At 39.4% G+C, this 17,592-nt stretch overlaps 4 protein-coding genes and 1 pseudogene across 7 annotated transcripts in view; 2 read left to right on the plus strand and 3 right to left on the minus strand.

Annotated features, from left to right (window-relative positions):
• Nucleotides 1-2,042, minus strand: part of LOC149117841 (uncharacterized) — a 3,276-nt gene extending 1,234 nt beyond the window's left edge. The window contains exon 1 of the mRNA XM_089286440.1: nt 1-2,042. This exon is cut by the window's left edge and continues 1,234 nt beyond it. Within this exon, the coding sequence (XP_089142566.1) occupies nt 317-1,225 (909 nt within the window). The 5' untranslated portion in view covers nt 1,226-2,042 and the 3' untranslated portion in view covers nt 1-316.
• Nucleotides 1-5,623, minus strand: part of LOC149117840 (pre-mRNA-splicing factor SLU7-like) — a 24,068-nt gene extending 18,445 nt beyond the window's left edge. The window contains exon 1 of the mRNA XM_089286537.1: nt 5,531-5,623. Within this exon, the coding sequence (XP_089142663.1) occupies nt 5,531-5,559 (29 nt within the window). The 5' untranslated portion in view covers nt 5,560-5,623. The remainder of the gene's footprint in view (nt 1-5,530) is intronic.
• The window catches only part of LOC149117839 (fatty acid desaturase 6 pseudogene), a 35,685-nt pseudogene extending 24,948 nt beyond the window's left edge, over nt 1-10,737 (plus strand). Inside the window, exons 2-3 of one of the 3 annotated variants that reach the window (XR_016206358.1) lie at nt 8,474-9,613; nt 10,145-10,737. The product of XR_016206358.1 is annotated as a fatty acid desaturase 6 pseudogene, transcript variant X3 (transcript). Of the gene's footprint in view, nt 1-7,346; nt 7,394-8,473 lie in introns of those variants that run through there. The other 2 variants (XR_016206357.1, XR_016206356.1) reach the window with 2 other exon arrangements.
• On the plus strand, nt 2,054-4,262 carry LOC110064346 (uncharacterized). Its single transcript, XM_020771389.2, has one exon. It carries the CDS (start codon nt 2,115-2,117, stop codon nt 3,642-3,644), a length of 1,530 nt encoding a protein of 509 aa, XP_020627048.2. The 5' UTR covers nt 2,054-2,114; the 3' UTR covers nt 3,645-4,262.
• Nucleotides 10,738-10,772: 35 nt separating the features above from the next.
• LOC110064356 (pre-mRNA-splicing factor SLU7-like) overlaps nt 10,773-17,592 on the minus strand; it is a 33,930-nt gene continuing 27,110 nt past the window's right edge. Inside the window, exons 11-19 of the mRNA XM_089286482.1 lie at nt 17,314-17,381; nt 17,037-17,176; nt 16,305-16,361; nt 16,095-16,137; nt 15,286-15,347; nt 14,818-14,931; nt 14,226-14,297; nt 12,660-12,749; nt 10,773-11,492 (exon numbers count right to left, since the gene is read on the minus strand). Of these exons, the coding sequence (XP_089142608.1) occupies nt 11,316-11,492; nt 12,660-12,749; nt 14,226-14,297; nt 14,818-14,931; nt 15,286-15,347; nt 16,095-16,137; nt 16,305-16,361; nt 17,037-17,176; nt 17,314-17,381 (823 nt within the window). The 3' untranslated portion in view covers nt 10,773-11,315. The remainder of the gene's footprint in view (nt 11,493-12,659; nt 12,750-14,225; nt 14,298-14,817; nt 14,932-15,285; nt 15,348-16,094; nt 16,138-16,304; nt 16,362-17,036; nt 17,177-17,313; nt 17,382-17,592) is intronic.

Genomic DNA, 17,592 nt, shown 5'->3' on the forward strand with positions numbered 1-17,592 from the left:
ACAAACAATCATTTACATAAGCACTTTTCCTTATGCTCTAACTTCTAAAAGGGCTCAAAATCATGAGATAAGTATATATTTTTCAACAAACTCGATCGTAGCCTTGTGTCACGCACCTTCATTACCCTGAAATTCAAAATGCCCTGGTTTCCAAACGAAGCACGCTATTGAGCTGTAAAATTGTAAACAGATATAAATATACCGCCTCTTATGCCTGACGAGGATAAAAATTTTGGTGGCTCTTTAGTTTTGGATTTTAGAAAGTGATGACGTCACATGAAAACGATCTATTTCATTATATTCAAAAGTACAGCTCTTATTGACACGCAAAAAAAACTGCTGAGTGAAGGCTTCTATCAAATAGTTCAGCACAATTGTCGTGCTTAACACAAAGCTGATACGTGTCACCATGAAATATTAGATTACGTAAACTTTGGTTCCCTCTAGAGATAGATGACATTGGCCCTTCAATAAATTCGTATTGTTGAAATTGTTCGGTAGATTTTCCTGACCGAAATGCCCTGATCACGCTTTTCCATTGATCCTCATCTGTCTGGAGATCTAAAGCTTCTCTACCCTCTCTTAAGTGAGCTCTGCGAACTCTAAAGACTAGTACAGCGGTAACTGACGGTCTGTTGGAAGCCCACTTATTCTTCCAAGCTTCATCGAATTGTTTTGCCAGATAAAATCCTTCACCATCACTAAAGTCCTTAAAATTGTCTCCTTTTGTCAGTTTAATGCCCTCGCGAATGATGCTGCGAGCGTGATTATGGCTCGTTCCGTGAAAAAAGACTTCGTAGTCCTCAGTTTTAAGTGACAAGGGAAAATTCTCATCTCCGTTTTGGATGGTGTAACACTTCTGTGTCTTACCATCTCGATCAACATTAATTACGTTCACAGGCTGTCTTCGTACTCTAGGGTCGGAATTAATAGTGAACCATTCGTTGATTTTTTCCGGCTGGTATGGAAAACGGTTGCACTTGGAGAAAATATTTTCAGTGCAACAACGAAGATGTAGCACCAAACATTTGAGCGAGAAACCCACTTGGCTTGGCAGCCCAAATGTCGCTAAGGCTTCTGCTGTTAGCTGTCTTAACAATTCCAGAGTCACTAGGAGTGACTGGGCAGTTTGTCGACAGCAGCTTGCATGGGCTTTCTTCAGCCATTCAACCCAACCTTTGCCAGCCACATTTAAGCTTAACACGCTTGAATCGAAGTCAGCCATTTTCTTGTGTGCACAGCGTACACATGCACCATGATTAATAATTGATTATAGTCTTAACTTCCTAAAGTTAAGTCTGGCTGTATTTTGAAAATAAAAATTGCCTGAACAATTTGGGAGATTTCAAAATTTGATGATTACTATAGCCAATACCATTCAGTAACGCTGGAATGTGAAGGGAAAGAACTTAAAGTCGATCTAATGATTGTTAAACTGCTTCTGTCGAATCCTAGGTATTTCGCACTCTTTACTAACCTTCTCGTCACAATTGGCACAATGCTTGAATTCGTAAGCGAGAACAACTTAATTAAGATATGTTTTGGGGGCTCCTAGTCGGCATTCAAAAAGCTGTCGTTTTCCAGGTCATCCTAGAAAAACGTATTTAATGCGGCAAACGTTCAGAGCTTTGATTTCTTATAAAAACTTTCACTTTTTACTAAAATGTGTAGTGATTTTCACTGACCTTTAATAGAAATAATTTTCCCGCAATGATATATTCTCTGAATTCTCCCTTTGTTCTAATCTGTCTAATACAAAGTTTGTTTTTAGCAGGTGAGGCTAGGGGCATTAATCAACATTCCGGTTAGCGGATAGAACTGTTTTTGTTTCCTGGGAAGGGTCGTCTCAGTAATGAGGCAAAATTAGACCTAAGATTGCTCACTAGCGTTTTAGGAGTTTAGCATTAAAAAGAAATCGAACTTGGGCGCTCTTATCTTTGGCTACTAGAAAGATATGCGGCAGCCTTTGAAATTTCCAGTTTCAACGAGCTCTCTTAATGGGTTCTTGGATGCCAGCTGAAGATCTGATCGACGTATGTATGTTAACCGCCACCCGTGGGCCAATTCATTATTAATCATAGTCATATTTACACGTTGTCTCTTGAAGCCATACTATGAGGAAAGACATGGATGTTACTTGTAGTGTATTAAGTGCTTTAAGATCTATTTTCGATTCTGTAAGATTCAACATTGAACACCTCGCAGAGAAATATCCACCTCAACGTGGGATTACTGTTGGCGAAAAGGTTGAAAGTTCTCCCAAACGTTTAAAAGTCGAGGAGGTAAATCGAGAGGTCCAGCTGGAGGCTCTCTCGTTGATCCTCAAACTTTGGCTGCGAAGAATTCATCTCACTGAGGAGGAAGGAAGAAGGGCACTTCGAAACTTTGAAGCCGAAATTAACCTCACTCAAAAGAATGTTATTGAGCCATACAAAGCCATTTTGCTTTCGAGTGAATCTAAAGAACCAGAAGAGTTACTAATGGCAAAATTGGACAAAAGTTTGGAGAGAGCTTGTACAAGACTGTTGACAGAAATGAAAAAAACAAATTTTGAAATGCTCGAGGAGGACCAAAGGAGATTGAATATGGAATCGGCCTTTGTTAGTTCTCTACTTGGACTTAAACTTGACTTTCTTGATTGCCTGGAGGAAATGGAACCAGAATTTCGTGATCACTGGACACTTAAAGAGTGGATAGTTACTTTCCTCCAAAACAATTATCGTTCTATGGAGACGAGAGACAAAACCTCGCCCACCAAAGATCTGCTTGGAGAGATGGGTTTTGATCCATCGAGCGCAGCCATTGAAACTATCCTTAAGCGTGCCGATGAAATGCAACATCACATTGAAGCGTGCGCGTGGGCTGAAATTTTCATTGCCGACGAGTTTAAGTACAACCCTTTGTTGTCTCCTTTTGTTCCAAAGTTTTCCGTTGGTGAGTCATCGGGATTTCATCTCCCAAGCAAACCTGGCGAAGAAAGTGAAAATGGCGAACAACAGTGTCACCTCAAACCTGAAATTGTCTCCTTCGTGTGGCAGGAACAAGCCGACTTTCTCGGAATCTCTCAAGATGTTCCTTTTGTCCCACATGCGCAAGGCTCTATCGGAATCCACGCTCGCGATTTTCTAAGAGATCGTGGACTGTCAGATGACCAACGATACATGCTTCTGTTTCACGGCACAGATCATCAAAGTGCCGCCAACATTTTAAACAGGGGAATATATCTACCTGCTGGAAGACAGAAGCGCGACTTTAGCAGTGGAAAGGGATTTTATGTTACAACAAGTTTGGACCATGCGTTCAAGTGGGCGAGAAGCACGACTTCAAAGCCCGCCATATTGACTTTTCAAGTCGAGCGCAATGATCTTCTGAATGCTAAAAAACTGGATTTGACCAGTAACGTAGAGGAATGGAAGAAAACTGTTCATTACTTTAGGTCAGACGAGGGACCGGTCTATATAGGAAAAGAAATAACAAAGGCGTACGACTTGATTGAAGGACCCATGGCCACAGCGAGCAGTTCAAGCGAAACAAGTGACCAGTTGATGTGGCAGCCAAAACATTCATCTTATCAACTGTGCTTGATTTCAGATGAATTTGCCAAGAAGTTCTCTCAAACCTTGCATTTGATTCTGCTTTTGTAAATTTTGGCCCCTCTCATTGGCCTAAAGTTGTTAAAGATGTCGAAGCTGAAAAAGGAACAATTTTTCAGCACGATTAAAGGGCGGTCCGGGTTCGAGCCCTGGCCGGGGACATTGTGTTGTGTTCTTGGGCAAGACACTTAACTCTCACAGTCCTCTCTCCACCCAGGAGTATAAATGGGTACCAGCGAATTGTTGGGGAAACCTAACAAATTGCAGAGGAGTGACCTGCGATGGACTAGCTTCCCGTCCAGGGGGAGTAGAAATATTCCTAGCCGCCCCATGCTACAGAAACCGGGATAAGCTCCGGCAGCTATGAGCCAGTCGGCTCCAAGGCTTCACTTTATATCAGCTTATATGAAGCAAACATCCCTGATCTGTCAGTATTTGAATAATAAAGAATCCAGAATTTCCATATGAAGAAATTAAGCGAACGATTTTATCAGATGGCTTTTTGCCAGCAGAGCGTTTTAGAATCCTGACTTAAGGTGAATAGTTCAATTTCCATCTGTAATTGAAACAAGTATTAATAATAAAACAAACAGTACATCACGTGATAATAAAACAAACATTACATCATTAAAAAAAACTATGAAATAAACATCAATTTGAGAATGTGCATTTATTTCCTCGACAGATGCTTTTAAGACACGCAACAATCGTATTTCCAATCAAAACCTTTCGGAAACCGCTCCAACTCCTGCAAGATTCTTCGAAAACAATACTTTGGCATATTCGGTGAAAGCTGTGTCCGGTTATATGAGAAAGAAAGATAGAAAACTGAGAAAACACTGCGGCTACTCACAAACGGATGTGATTATCCAAACGATGTCACGTCACGTAATGTCGAAGAGCGCGGAAAAACGAGTCTGCAATGTCCTACATTTTGAATTCGTAGCGGTCAGTGGTGAGAGATCGTAGGGGTTCGTAACCGGGTTTGTCGCGCCATGTTTCTGCCAGACTCGACGCTAAACTCGACGCTAAACTCGACGCTAAACTTGACGCTAAACTCGAAATTGTTTTACTCGAAATGTGATGTTCAATGAAAGGATACTAATTATAAGCTGCTGTAAAGAGCAAATATTTTCATTTAAACTCGTGTTTAAAAGGCGAAAACAATTATTAAATCTTGACGTGTTTTCGGTCTAACTTCGTGAGATTCATTGCTCCGAAGGCTTCCGAAAAGTCACGGACGCACCTGATGACATACCGTAACTCCTCGAATTAGCGCCCCCCCGCCCCCTCCTCGAATAAGCGCCCCCTTCGAATAAGCGCCCCTCCTATCGGCCAAAATTTAAAATAAGTGCCCTTCCTCGAATAAGCGCCCCCTCCCCTCCCCCCATTTTGTGGACGAGAAATGAGACAACAAAGGATGTATAGTTTTCGTCGTGTAGTATTAGATCTGTACATTGTTTCAGTTTGTAAACACGTTAAGTGAACACGTTAACCACGTTAAGTACTAACGGTGCCACGATTTAAACTTTAGGATCAGCTTTTTGTGTCGATAAACAGCTTATGTTGTCGTTTACGCGCAGATGATGTATTGAAAAAAATGATCATCTCAGGCCACCATTTGGGAAAAATTAAATAAGCGCCCCCCTCGTTTAAGCGCCCCCTCGAATAAGCGCCCCCCCCCCCCCCCCTTTTTCTCCTAAATTTGAAATAAGCGTCCCGGGCGCTAATTCGAGGATTTACAGTATTGGTGACTGCCTGGCTAAAGCCAGTAACCTCAAAAAATGCTTTTAAGGGCCAATGGAAATAAGTGGCTATTAAACAATACTTCCTTAAGGTTATAGCCCTCCAAAATGTTTTATTGCCACCTTTTCGCAAAATTTGTTTGATTTAAATCTTTTTTGCCCAAGCTTTCCAAGTTCGTGTAAAGTGCTCACCTTTTGGTATCAAACTTTTGTCCGGGCATTTCAGCTCTGTCTGCGTACTTATCTTCATCCTCGCTGTCAGGCTCGTCCTACCACAAAAAAGCCAAGATTTTTAATTCAATTAAAGTACATGTAGTCTTAGAAACCACACAAAAAATATACTCCAATTCCCCCAGAGGGTGCAACAACTTCTCAAAAACTAGATGGCTCCGTACAAGTAAAACTCAAACCCTATACCTTTTCTCAAAGTAATGCAATATATATAGAACCTTACTTGAGATTGTATTTACCCAATCTCTTACTAGTAAAATGCAGTGAAGAGAAATTCTCCTCCAAAATAAATTTTATTCTTTCAGCAAGTGTATCACTACAATGTGAACAAGAAAAGAAAAGAAGGAAAAAGAAAATGACAGTGTTCATTTTGAATGAAGAGTTCATCTTGGCACATGTATGATCAAAACTGATTTGAGGTAATATTAGTAAATGGTTTGAACCCAGGAGTATCAGTAGTTTGTATAGTGTTATCGTCCAGGTGAGGGTAGCTTTGAAAAGCACTGTTGTTGATGACTGACGTTTCAACAACCTGAGCGGCCCTGGTCATCTTCAGAGTCAAGTGAATAGTGTTTGTCAGTCAATGATGTTATCAGTCTGGTCCGTCGAAGGTGATTGGTCAGTTTAGCCTTGATGGTATTGGCTGAAAGACTCGTGTAGAGTTTGTCATCAGTCATTGGTGGGTTTCGATCCGTCTATTGTTAGTCACATCGGTCGGTTTTTGGTCTGTCCATTGTTAGTCAAATTAAGTCGGTCTGTTAGAAGTCCATTTGTCGGTTTAGTTTCCGTCATGGATAAGTCGTTTGTAAGGCGCCGGTAGTTGTTGACATCTGTTAAGAGGCATTTGTTCTAGGTTAGTGTACCAGTTTTCCTGAGTCAGTCGTTGAAAATAGTTTGTACTGTAGGTTAAGCACCGAGCAGAGTCCCAGTCAATGTTGTGGTTTGTCAGTTGATGATGTACAGCAATGTGATTGTTGGCATCACCATTTCTCGTGGCTCGTTTGCGTTCAGTCAGTCTCGTGTTAAGGTTTCTGCCAGTCTCACCAATGTAGGAAGCCTGGCGGTCGGAGAATTTGATCTTGTAAACTGATATGCGCCCTGTCTGTGGTTGGGTTCGTCTCTGTCTTTCACGTTGGTCAGTAAATGTCGTAACGTAGTTGTAGGTTTGTGGGCTACACGAATGTTGTAGGGCTGTAGGATCCGTGAGATGGTCTCAGAAGTGCCCTTAATGTAAGGTATAGTCACTTTAGTAACAGGGGTAGGGTTCCTGTTCGTAGCGTCAGCTTCAGTTGGTCGGTAAATGTTTCGTCGAATAAAGTTAGCGTTGTAGTTGTTTTTGTGAAAAACACGTTCAAGGTAAATGTTTTCGTCACGTAAGCTGTCCGGTGTGTCACAAACCAGTTGCGCTCGTCTCGTCAAAGTCTTTATAGTCGTGGCTTTGTGTGAAGTCGGGTTGTAGGATGATTGGTCAAGTAATCTGTCGGTATGCGTCGGTTTTCTGTACACTGTCGTTCGTAGTTCGTTGTTGTCGCGGCTTACCAAACAGTCTAGAAAAGGAAGTTTTCCATTTTCTTCGATCTCTTTAGTAAACTGGATGTCGGCGTTCTGTTCGTTTAGGTGGTCGTGAAAATCGTCAATTTCGTCATTGTGAACGGCGGTAAAGTTGTCGTCAACGTAGCGTAACCAAAGCGGTATCGTTTGTCGGCAAGTTGCAAGGGCGCGTTCCTTCAAGTGTTGCATCACAATTTCTGCGACAATAACAGAAACAGGCGACCCTATGGCTGTTCCATGCAACTGTTTGTAGTGTTTACCGTTGTACTGAAAGTAAGTCGATGTAAGGCAAAGGTTCAGTAAGTCCATGATGTCTTCTGTCGGTAACGGTAGTTTAACAGTAGATTGTTGTATAGCGGTCTCGGTACACTGTAATGCCAATTGAAGTGGAATATTGGTGAACAGTGATTTCACATCAAAAGACACAAGTTTGTAGTCGTCAGGTATCTGTACTGTCTTAATAGCGTCAATAAAATTCTCCGTAGATTGTAGTTTGCGTCTTGATTTGTCAATATTGGGTTGCAGTATGCTCGTCAAGTACTTAGACAGTTGATACGTAGGGGACCCACAGAATGACACTATAGGTCGCATCGGTACTCTGTGAAAATGGGTGTGTGCCATGCCCCCCAAAATGGGTTCTGGTTAGGCTTTGTTTTAACAATTTCCAACAAGCACCCCAGTCATTTTCTTGGAGGAGTTACTGCCTTCCCCAAGACATGTGCATTGTGAACTGAAAACAAACGGGCCAATCAGGCTTAACCCTTTACTCCCCAAGAGTGCCAATTGGCACACAATGTCATAACTTTGTGAGTGTTTGATAGATTTCTAGAAATTTTTGCCACGAAACTTGTCTTGTGAAGATCTGCTCATTGAAGTCATAAAATTGTGACCCCCTCCTATCTAAGACATGGTTGACCACCCCCACAAGTTTTTAGTTCCTTTTTAGGGATGCAAATGGAAAGACTTGTTTCATATCCAGCTATGCACTAAGAGCTGCTAAATAAGCTATAGTTTAGGCCTATACATGTACCTAATATAGTATAAGGTTGATACATTTTTGAAGTCGTTCATTTTCACACTTTAAAGCAATTTCTCTCAAAATGTCTACTTCCTTCATAGCTGCTGATGTCAATTCTCAAATAAGCAGCTCAGTGGCGTTCAAATGGTATATTCTACACAGGCAGAGTGTCTTTATTTGCCGAATTGGGAAAAAGTGCCATTCGCCTTGGGGGAAAGGGTTAAAGCTTTAGGATCAAAATTATTTTAGTCTTTTAAAAGTGAGCAAAACTCTTTAATAGTGAAGGTTGCTTGATAGAAGGTGACTGAAAGCACATTTTTTAAAATGTTTTTTAGATATCTGGCATCATTAATGTACAGACTGTAGGGTCCCTATAGATGTGAGTCATGCCTCCATATGGAAAGGCTGGTGCTGTTGATGATCTTTTACTTGACGATGACAAGAAGGACGAAGACATCTTGCCAAACAAGCCATCGATGACTGAATTGAACTCGTTAGTCAAAGGTGTGGTCTCTCGATCTTCATGGTGGGACCTTTACGGCATTGACCTGGCCATCATGTGCACCAATTTTGCGCTCCTTCCGATCAGTTACCTCCTGATTGGATCCGACAGTAGTCCCTTATTTGTCATTGGTTATGTCTTGTTTGCTTACATTCATGCCACGTTTACTGTCAAGCTTGCACATGCAGCTATCCACAATGCACTGGCAGGTTCATCACCATTCTGGAATCGTCTTCTTACTGTGTTCCTTGTTGAGATCTGGGGAGGTTTTACAGAAGAAGCAAGCCATGAGATTCACATCCAAGTACACCATCCTTACACAAATGTCATTGGCTTGGGTGACTCTAGCTCATGGCGTGCACCTTTCTTGGATCGTAATACATACCTGTTCTTTGCACCACTGTTTTTACCCCTTTTCAACACTCCAATTGGTGTATCTCTGCTAGCTGGACGTTGGTTGTCAATAGCTAGGCTCCTTTGTGTAACATCAGCTGGGTACATCATGCACTTCTGCATGTTCCACTATGTTGCTGGTTTGTCGTTCTTAGGTACCATCTTGTGCATGTTTACAGTTCGTTCTGTATTTGCCATTCCATATATCCATGTGAACATATTCCAACACATTGGCTTGCCGATGTATGATGTCAAAAAGCGTCCGAAGCGACTCTACCAGTTAGCGTCAGCAGCTCTTAATCTTCCCAGAAATCCACTTCTTGATTACTCCTTTGGTCACTCTATCATCAGCTGCCACGTGGAACATCATTTATTCCCGCGCCTGTCTGACAACATGTGTTTGAAGATCAAACCAGTTGTCTCCAGGTACCTCAAGAACAATGGCCTGCCGTACAATGAGGCAACATATCTTGGTCAGCTGAGAAAATTTTACAAGGAATATGATGAACTTATGGTTAAAGCTCCACCAATAACAGAATTGATTGGAATACAGTAGAAAATTCTCAAAGCAGATTATTATGTAAGGTGCTTTGCAGATGATCTGCAACTTACAAGTTTGTACAATAAATATTGTTGGTTTAAATCTTTGATTAAATTACAATAGAACATTCTTATAGCAGATTACAATGTTACACAATGTAGGTGCTTTGCAGATTTTCTGCAACTTCTGTACAAAAGTTTGTACCAGCAATAAATTGTTAGTTTAAATATCACTTAAAGCAAAATTAATGATGTTGTGGCTTAAAGTTGTTGAACAGATTTGAAATTTTATCAACCAGTTTCGATTGTTTCCTTAACATGGATTTTTTTGAAACAATGAGAGGAGTGTCCAAAACACTTGGCAGAGTATTTTTGAACAGGGTTGAGAGACCAGCAAGGGAGTACATATGACATTTTATTTTGGTTGTTATGAAATCTCATTACTTTTTCAACTGTAATTTGCCAGGAAATCAAGAAGTTTCATTATCTTTTGGGGTAAGCATTGCATGAAACCAAGGCTAGCACCGAATAAAAGGTATTAATATTAATTCATATTAATTTTTGATGTTAGTGTAGATAACTGCTGTGGAAGAACATTGTACCATGAAGAACAAAGTTCCAACATTGCATTCTGTTAAAAAAATCTTTGTGTTTTTTTGAAGTAGTTGAATAACTGCTGCAGTGGATACAGTTTAAGGCATATTTAATAACTAATATATTTATTGTTGTTGCTGACATTATATTTGAAATTAAAGGTTAAGTATTCATTGTTATTTTATGAAAGTCTGTCTTTTTTGAGAAGAGGATAATTTTACAACTTTATGGAAATTCACCAAATAGGACCTTCCAGTTTTTGGTGGTAAAAATACAGGTCTTGAAAGTTTGAACATTTAATAGCATAACTAAAAGTAACTTGGGAAGCTATCTTTTGAGTTTTAATTTAATTAACAGTGTTACAGATTAATTATAACAAATACAAATAGTAGGCTTATGTTTACTAGAGCTCTGTCTAAAAATGAGAACTAATAATTCATTTTGAATCTTTGTGTCAAACTTTGAAATTAATAATGAACTAAATAGTGTTTTTGTAGCTTGCGTTACTCAGATATTGATAAAGGGCATGTAATTACAGGTTGAATAAAGTTAAATTTGGTTTGATTCTTACGTTCTTTAATTCAAGTCATCGGTCAAGACATCAATAGTTTTCTCAATTTTCGTTTATTGACTCTTCACCTGCTGGCCAGTTTGCAAATTGAAGCAACAAATTAATAATTTTGCTAAGAAATATACATGCAAGACACCATTCCCTCATCAGTCCTGAGAATAATGAAAAATAACCATGGGCTTTTAGCATCATTGTTTTGCTACCATAGTGTATTGGCACGTTTGAAAATCCAGGCATTTGGAAAATCTTTAGCGTCTTTGCATGATGTCTTACCAGAGAACAGTTTGAAGTAAAATGTCTGTAGAAGAAAAGTTGTCCTCGATAATTTCTTCTGTGTAGATACTAAAAACATACAAGATATCATTCTGAGTCCATTTGCAGACACCTTTGAGATGAAGTACACTACATGTAGTTAGTCTTTCATGCCCTAAGTATTTTCTGTCGCCGTTCTTTAGATACTGTTCATCATTAGAGCAATATTGCAAGACAAACCAGAATTTACTTGGTTAATGCCAATGGTCAGATTTCAGCCTTTTATATTAATAATCTCATTGGTTGCCATTCACATGACATGAGACTAAAGGAAGTCTTTCATTGGATCATCCTCTTGGCGTCGTTTTATGCGATAGGCTTCCATGTCCTCCTCGGTAACCTCGTGATAGTCACCTTTATGGGAGTTGTAAGGTCTTTTGCGTTCATCCATCGAAAGTAATTTGTCTGCTTCTTGTTGATTACGCTCTTCTTTTCTTAATGCCTGATAGAAAAGAAGACAAAACTAATATTATTTGACTTAAACAAAAACATTATCTCACTCAATCTAAACTTGGGTGTGTGACCGCTCACATTAACGCTATTGAGCAGTGTTTTCATTTAGTACTACTTATTATGCTGTACAAGGTGATTCTTAATTTCAAGTCTGTGGACGAAAACCTAGAGCATGACCATTCAAATGAAAGCTGTTAAGTGCTTCTATGTGGTCTAAATAAACAATAGCCTCCACTTGGGGCAAAAATATGCTAGGATATTTGTTCGCGAATATTATCTGTTCCGAGAAGCGAACAGTTTTGCGAGAGCATAGCTCGAGGAAAACTGTAAGCTTCGAGGAACAGATAATGTCCAAGGACAATTATGCGAGCATATTTTTGCCCCAAATGGAGGCTATTGTGTTTATTATTCTTCAGATCTTTTTCATAATGCATGCAGTATTGAAAATTGCGGAATATTCTCGGATATTCCCCAGTTTCAGCTGGGGAATATTTAATCACGTGACGTGTTTAAACTAATCGCGTGTGAGTGAAAATATTTCATGGATTATGTTTATCATGCAGTTTCCTTGTGTTTGCTATGAATGCTACATTCCTAATTTCTTTATTTCTATGGGTTAACTGCAACTCAAACCCCCTAACACATTTTGTTCAAAACAAACTAAGTTAGTTGTCTTTCCCATCAGCGGAGCTCCGGTGGCCCAAAGGTCCACCAAGTGGAGCCTGGTAACTTTGGGAACAGAACCACATGCCTGCATAGAAATAGAAAACCATGCAACTCTTTTTCGTTGGTCAACATGGCTAGCGGTGGCGAGTGTGAGCACCCCACAGTGAGAAACAATGTTGCACAACATGGCAAAAATACTCCAGCTAATGGGTCGACCGAGGCACGCAGCCATGGTTTACAGCATACGTATTTGATATGGGACATCCATGTTAGAGCTAATTGGCACCTGTCAAATCAAGGTATCCGCTGAGCAGTATCACATGACCATATTGCAGATTCAGGTTTAGAGCTCATCCAGGACATATGTTTTTGAAGTTGACTGCTGACCAGGAACTGGTTTTGACTGGATCACAGGCAGGCCAAGTTAATTTATTGTAATATCAGCTCCGCATTTAAGCTTGGCTAAATCTATATATTAAATATATCAAACCTTGTTGAGCTTCTCCCTTCTGACTTCTTCATCTTCTTCATCAATTGACTTTTGCCTTTTCTTGCCTTTCTTACGATTTTCCTGATGAAGCTAAAATTTCACAAGAAAAAAAATACATTTGTGTTCATTTGATGGTGTACATAGTCATGCTTCTCTTTTGAGGAATGGGTAAAGGTAAATGACAAAATGTGTTAGGGGGTTTGAGTTTAGCCTTGCAATAGTTCAATAAGGTCCAAATGAGTCACCGACACGCCACCGACATGCCACCGACGCATCACCAATGCAGCTTGTACGTTATAAGGTTAAAAAGTGGCCGACACGTCGGTCGACTGTCGGCCGACTGTTGGCCGACGCGTCAGCCAACACGTCGGCCAACGCGTCGGTAGGATCGGATTCTTTACCTTTACCGAGGAATGTAAGCCATTATGTTTGACGCACACCATCTGGTGCACTATCGTTCATTAACTGCAACTGTCATTGTTCATCTCATAATTATGATTAACAAATTGACGTCAGTTTTTCATGCATCTGTCATGCTATTGATCATGAATTTTGTCATTTAGCATTGTCTAAATAGCTGTGGATCCACGAGGTAATAGCCGGGTGGATCTGCAGACTGACGTCATTTATTACAAAAAGGCAGAAAATATACTAAATTCATGTGCCTGTCTTCTTACTGACAATGAAACTTTGCCAACGAGCATGCTAGAATTTCTGCACTTATTATAAAAACCACATTTGAATATAGATAACCCAAACACTCCTACACTCCTCATTGCTTTAGAAGAAATAAGCCCCAAGGAATAAGCCATCTATTTGCTCTGGTGATGTACATTGTGCTGATCATTCCCCCAAATGACATGCTGCGATTTCCCCATGCAATATAATGACTCTTCTACAAAGAATGACCTAACATTCACCCCAAGTTCTCCCCCCACCCCCACGAAAAAGGAATATGGTGACCATTACCCTGGGCAAGTAGCCCGCCAAGTCTTCAACCAAGGGACACCAGGGCAGGTGAAAAGGAAACAGATTTTCTAGTAGGTTTCCCTGAAGGTACACTCTAATTGTCCCCCAAAGAGATAGATACACCTATTGATTTTCCCCAAAACACAACAGTCATCCATTTTTCTCTAGTTAAATTCATCATCAATAGATGAGCTTGGGCACTGGTGCCTTAAAGTTGGTAGAGCCAGGGAACATTCTACCACAGGAGAAATCTATGGCAACCCTGTGAGTGGCCACCACCAGTGGAATACATTCCAACCAAGACTTAATGAGCCCAAATGAAGAGTGGGAAGGGTGGGCTGGGCAAAAGATAGCAAGCGAACAGCTAGTGAGCAAACTGTGAGCAAAGGAGCCTTTGTGAAAGGCTGCAAGCAAACACCTGTGAGGAAAAGTCACAAGGAGCCCCTACTTAATTAAGACTTAACACTACCCCAGGCCGTGTGAAACAAAAAAACGCTGACCAGCATTGACTCAAGTTTAACTATGCCTAAATTACATTTAGGCCCATGATATCTTGTTGACTGTTTCCCCACTGGAGATGGTGACATCAGAACTAACCTCAAGTAAGGATTTTCCATTTTCTTCAGCTTCTTGGATCATCTTTGCTGCATTTGTAAGAGGTGGAATGTTCTGTGTACAGGGAACACAAAAATAATATGAGAGAAAGGGCATGGAATTTAACTTCAACTTTATTTAATTTATTTAATTTGTCTTAAATGTACTGTTAATCTCTGCCCCTCTTCAATAATTATTGCGAGCTGACTAATAGTTTCTAAAGCCTACATATGTAAGTTATATGAAGCAATTTCTTGGGACACACTGATGACAACTGAAAAACATTGCAAGTTGCATAAAGGTGCTACATGTACAGTGTAAGTTTCTATGAATGTGTTGCACTGTGGCAATTTTCTTGCAACTTGCAACATAACATTCTGTAGGTTGCAAGATGGGGTGTTACATGTAAAACGTCTTCAAACTGGGAATTCATACAATCATATGTTTGCTGCAATATTGCAAGTTGCAAATTGCATCACCTAACATGACCTTCACCCTGGCAGGTGTTTCATTTGGATTCTGTTATCAGGTCCATCCTACAGGAGGGATAATTTGGCCATCAACCAAAACTGTGAGCTGAAAGTTTCAAACCTACCCTTGAGGCAGGGGTTGCTTTACCAGCCTCTCCTGTACAGTATGAGTTTCTCACAAAGGAATGGCAACAGGCATAACCCCAGCTTCCTTCCTGCCAGTATGATCCCCACACACTCTGGAAAAGAGTAAAAATGTTTAGGAGATTACTCAGTCTAAATGATGTTAAGGGAAAAAAACAATGATCATTTATTCTCTTAAAAACATTTCCTTGAAAGCATTGGAAGTCATGAATCTTATCTGGGAGGAAATAATTCTGACTAGCCAAGGATGTCTATTTGACACATGTACAAAAAGGAAAATTAATGTCAACATTCATATGATGATCATGATGAAGAAGACTTCAAAGTTGACATAACTTGTAAGTATATCACCAACAATATATTTGGTTCTGTGTTAAAAGTCAATTAGACATAACATTGTTTCACTGGAAAAAAAAAAACTCTTTCTTTTTTAAAATCCAGTTTCTCACCGTATGATTGTTTGTGTACACGTCTTCCTCATATTTGGATTTTACAACAGCTTTGTCTTGACCTAAAAGTTACAGTAAATTTAGAACAAGGCAATAATTATATAACTTTAATTATGCACTCAAAAACTGCAAAATTAATGTAACTTTAAAATGAATAATTTACAGTGATAACACTCCAACCATGCACACTTGACACTTTTTGTCTTTTTTTGATGATGAAGAAGTGAAGGCTCCTCTTAAGAGTATTTACATTTTTTGCACTGTAGAAGCACTAATCAAGTTGTACTGACAGTATATTAATAATAATTATTATGAAGAGCCATCATTCTATAGTAAGCAAAAATTGTCAAAAAAAGGATCTTGAGAAGTGTTCATGTTTTAAATGTCTTGAAGGGGAACACCCAGTTCTGACTTAATAAAGCAACTTCTTTTCTTTGTTGTAATCAACAGGATATTTATTAATTACTATAGTAATTGTAGTAATTTTGTAGCTTGTATCTTGAGGTAGGGTTATGGTTTTACAAGCACAGTAGCACAGTAGCACAGTCACACTCACAATTCTGGACAGCTGCCTGTCCCACCCTACCCCCACCCCTGCACGGTATGGAAAAACAGCTGAAAACATTCCCAACCAACTCTGGGATCATGGTATCCTCAATAATTATTGGCTAAGGAGCATGATGCTCCATTAAGGATCATACTGTAGTTTTCAAACATACAGGTGTGAAACAAAAACCGGTACCCGCTTGTGGGGCTGTTTTCTAATGACTGACCCAGTGTGTGTACAATAATAAAATAATTCTGTCTACCTTTAATAACTTTTCCAGTCCTTGAGTATTCAACATAATGTTCCTGACAAGAACAAGAAGCACAGGTTTAAATACTTCCTCTCAATGTTTTAATTTTTAACTATGATTTACCAAACTTGCCTTGACTTAAAGGAGATTAAGTTATCGTCTTTGACCCTGTAAACAGTACAAATGAAATAAACCTTTTGTGCAGGGGGTTGTATAACTTACAGTCTGGGCTAGCAACAAGTCTTTGGGTGGAGCATTCAAGTGTTCTTCACCTCCATACTGCAAAGAAAAACATAACACATTAATTACTGAAATGTTGATGCTACAGTATTCAATGTCAACTTAATCTACACTGAGGGTTTTTAAGAATAATCATTCTTTGACATGGGTTTCATTAAGGGCTGGGCACTGGACAAAGTGACCAGCTGTGAGGTTGATTTTGCCTCCCTGGTTTGACCATCTAAAGGAAAGTTTTTCTTATAAAGAAGTTTGGTTCAAAAAATATTGTCACCTGTAAAACCAGTTGCCCTCCTGCTAAAAATTTGATTGAAACCCCTGCTTTGAACTCAAACATTTGACATCCTCACCTGAATATGACTGGAAAATAGTGCTCACATTTTAAGACTAAGTTGTCAGTTTTTAACATTAAAAAGACTTACATAATTATGCATGCCTTTCAAATTTGGAGTTAATAAAAGGCAAGAGTGACCATACGTTCAGCAAAACTTTCATGTGGTGCTGTTTGCTCTGCTGTACAAGGTTATTCTAACCTTAATTAATGTCTTTAGTTTGTAAGAAAACCCAGAGACCATTCATTTACAAATAAGAGCTTTTAATAAGCATTACCTTTACACAGTACACTGCACATTTTTTTCAGCTTTTCAATCTTGAACCTGGCAAACAAGGGTTTACCAACATCAGCTTCTAGGGCCCCTGTGGTGTTTGAATCCCTACCTTATCAAGAATCGAGAGTTTCTTGTCTTGCTCAAAGTCACCTTTCTTCACTCTGTATTCTTTGTGTAAAAGTTCAAGTTTGGTGGGATCTGCCTGAAGATGGACATCAGCTCCTTTCTCATAAGCCTCCCATGCAAACACTAGTTAAAAAAACAAAACAAAAAACAAAAAAAACATAAACAGAATTACAAAATATAACATATAATACATATGGAACCCACGCATGGCTAGAATGGCCTACATTTGCACTCTCTTTATACAACTGCAATAAACATACTTTGTGTTTGAGCCATCTTCTGTGTGTCACCAGAGAAACGAACAAAGTTATCTCCTTCATAGGTAACACTGAAATAATTACAACAATGTAGTCAATACATAGAAATAATTATTAATAAAAACTGCATCATTGGATATAAATATGCAATTCATGCGTTTTCAGTGGCTTAACCATCATGATGCAGTATGTGGCAATTATACCATGCTCTACAAATACAGGTGTATAGTAAGTGTATGTATGATTTTTTGGAGAGTTACTTTTATTTTTCAGTTGCTGGGA

The sequence above is a fragment of the Orbicella faveolata genome, unplaced genomic scaffold (genome assembly GCF_042242905.1).
Source record: "Orbicella faveolata isolate gen_17 unplaced genomic scaffold, um_ofav_v1 contig_1, whole genome shotgun sequence".
In the NCBI taxonomy this organism is placed as follows: domain Eukaryota; kingdom Metazoa; phylum Cnidaria; class Anthozoa; order Scleractinia; family Merulinidae; genus Orbicella; species Orbicella faveolata.

Excerpts from the sequence above, each read along its gene's own strand:
- LOC110064346 (XM_020771389.2), top strand. The coding sequence starts at position 2,115 with ATGAGGAAAGACATGGATGTTACTTGTAGTGTATTAAGTGCTTTAAGA.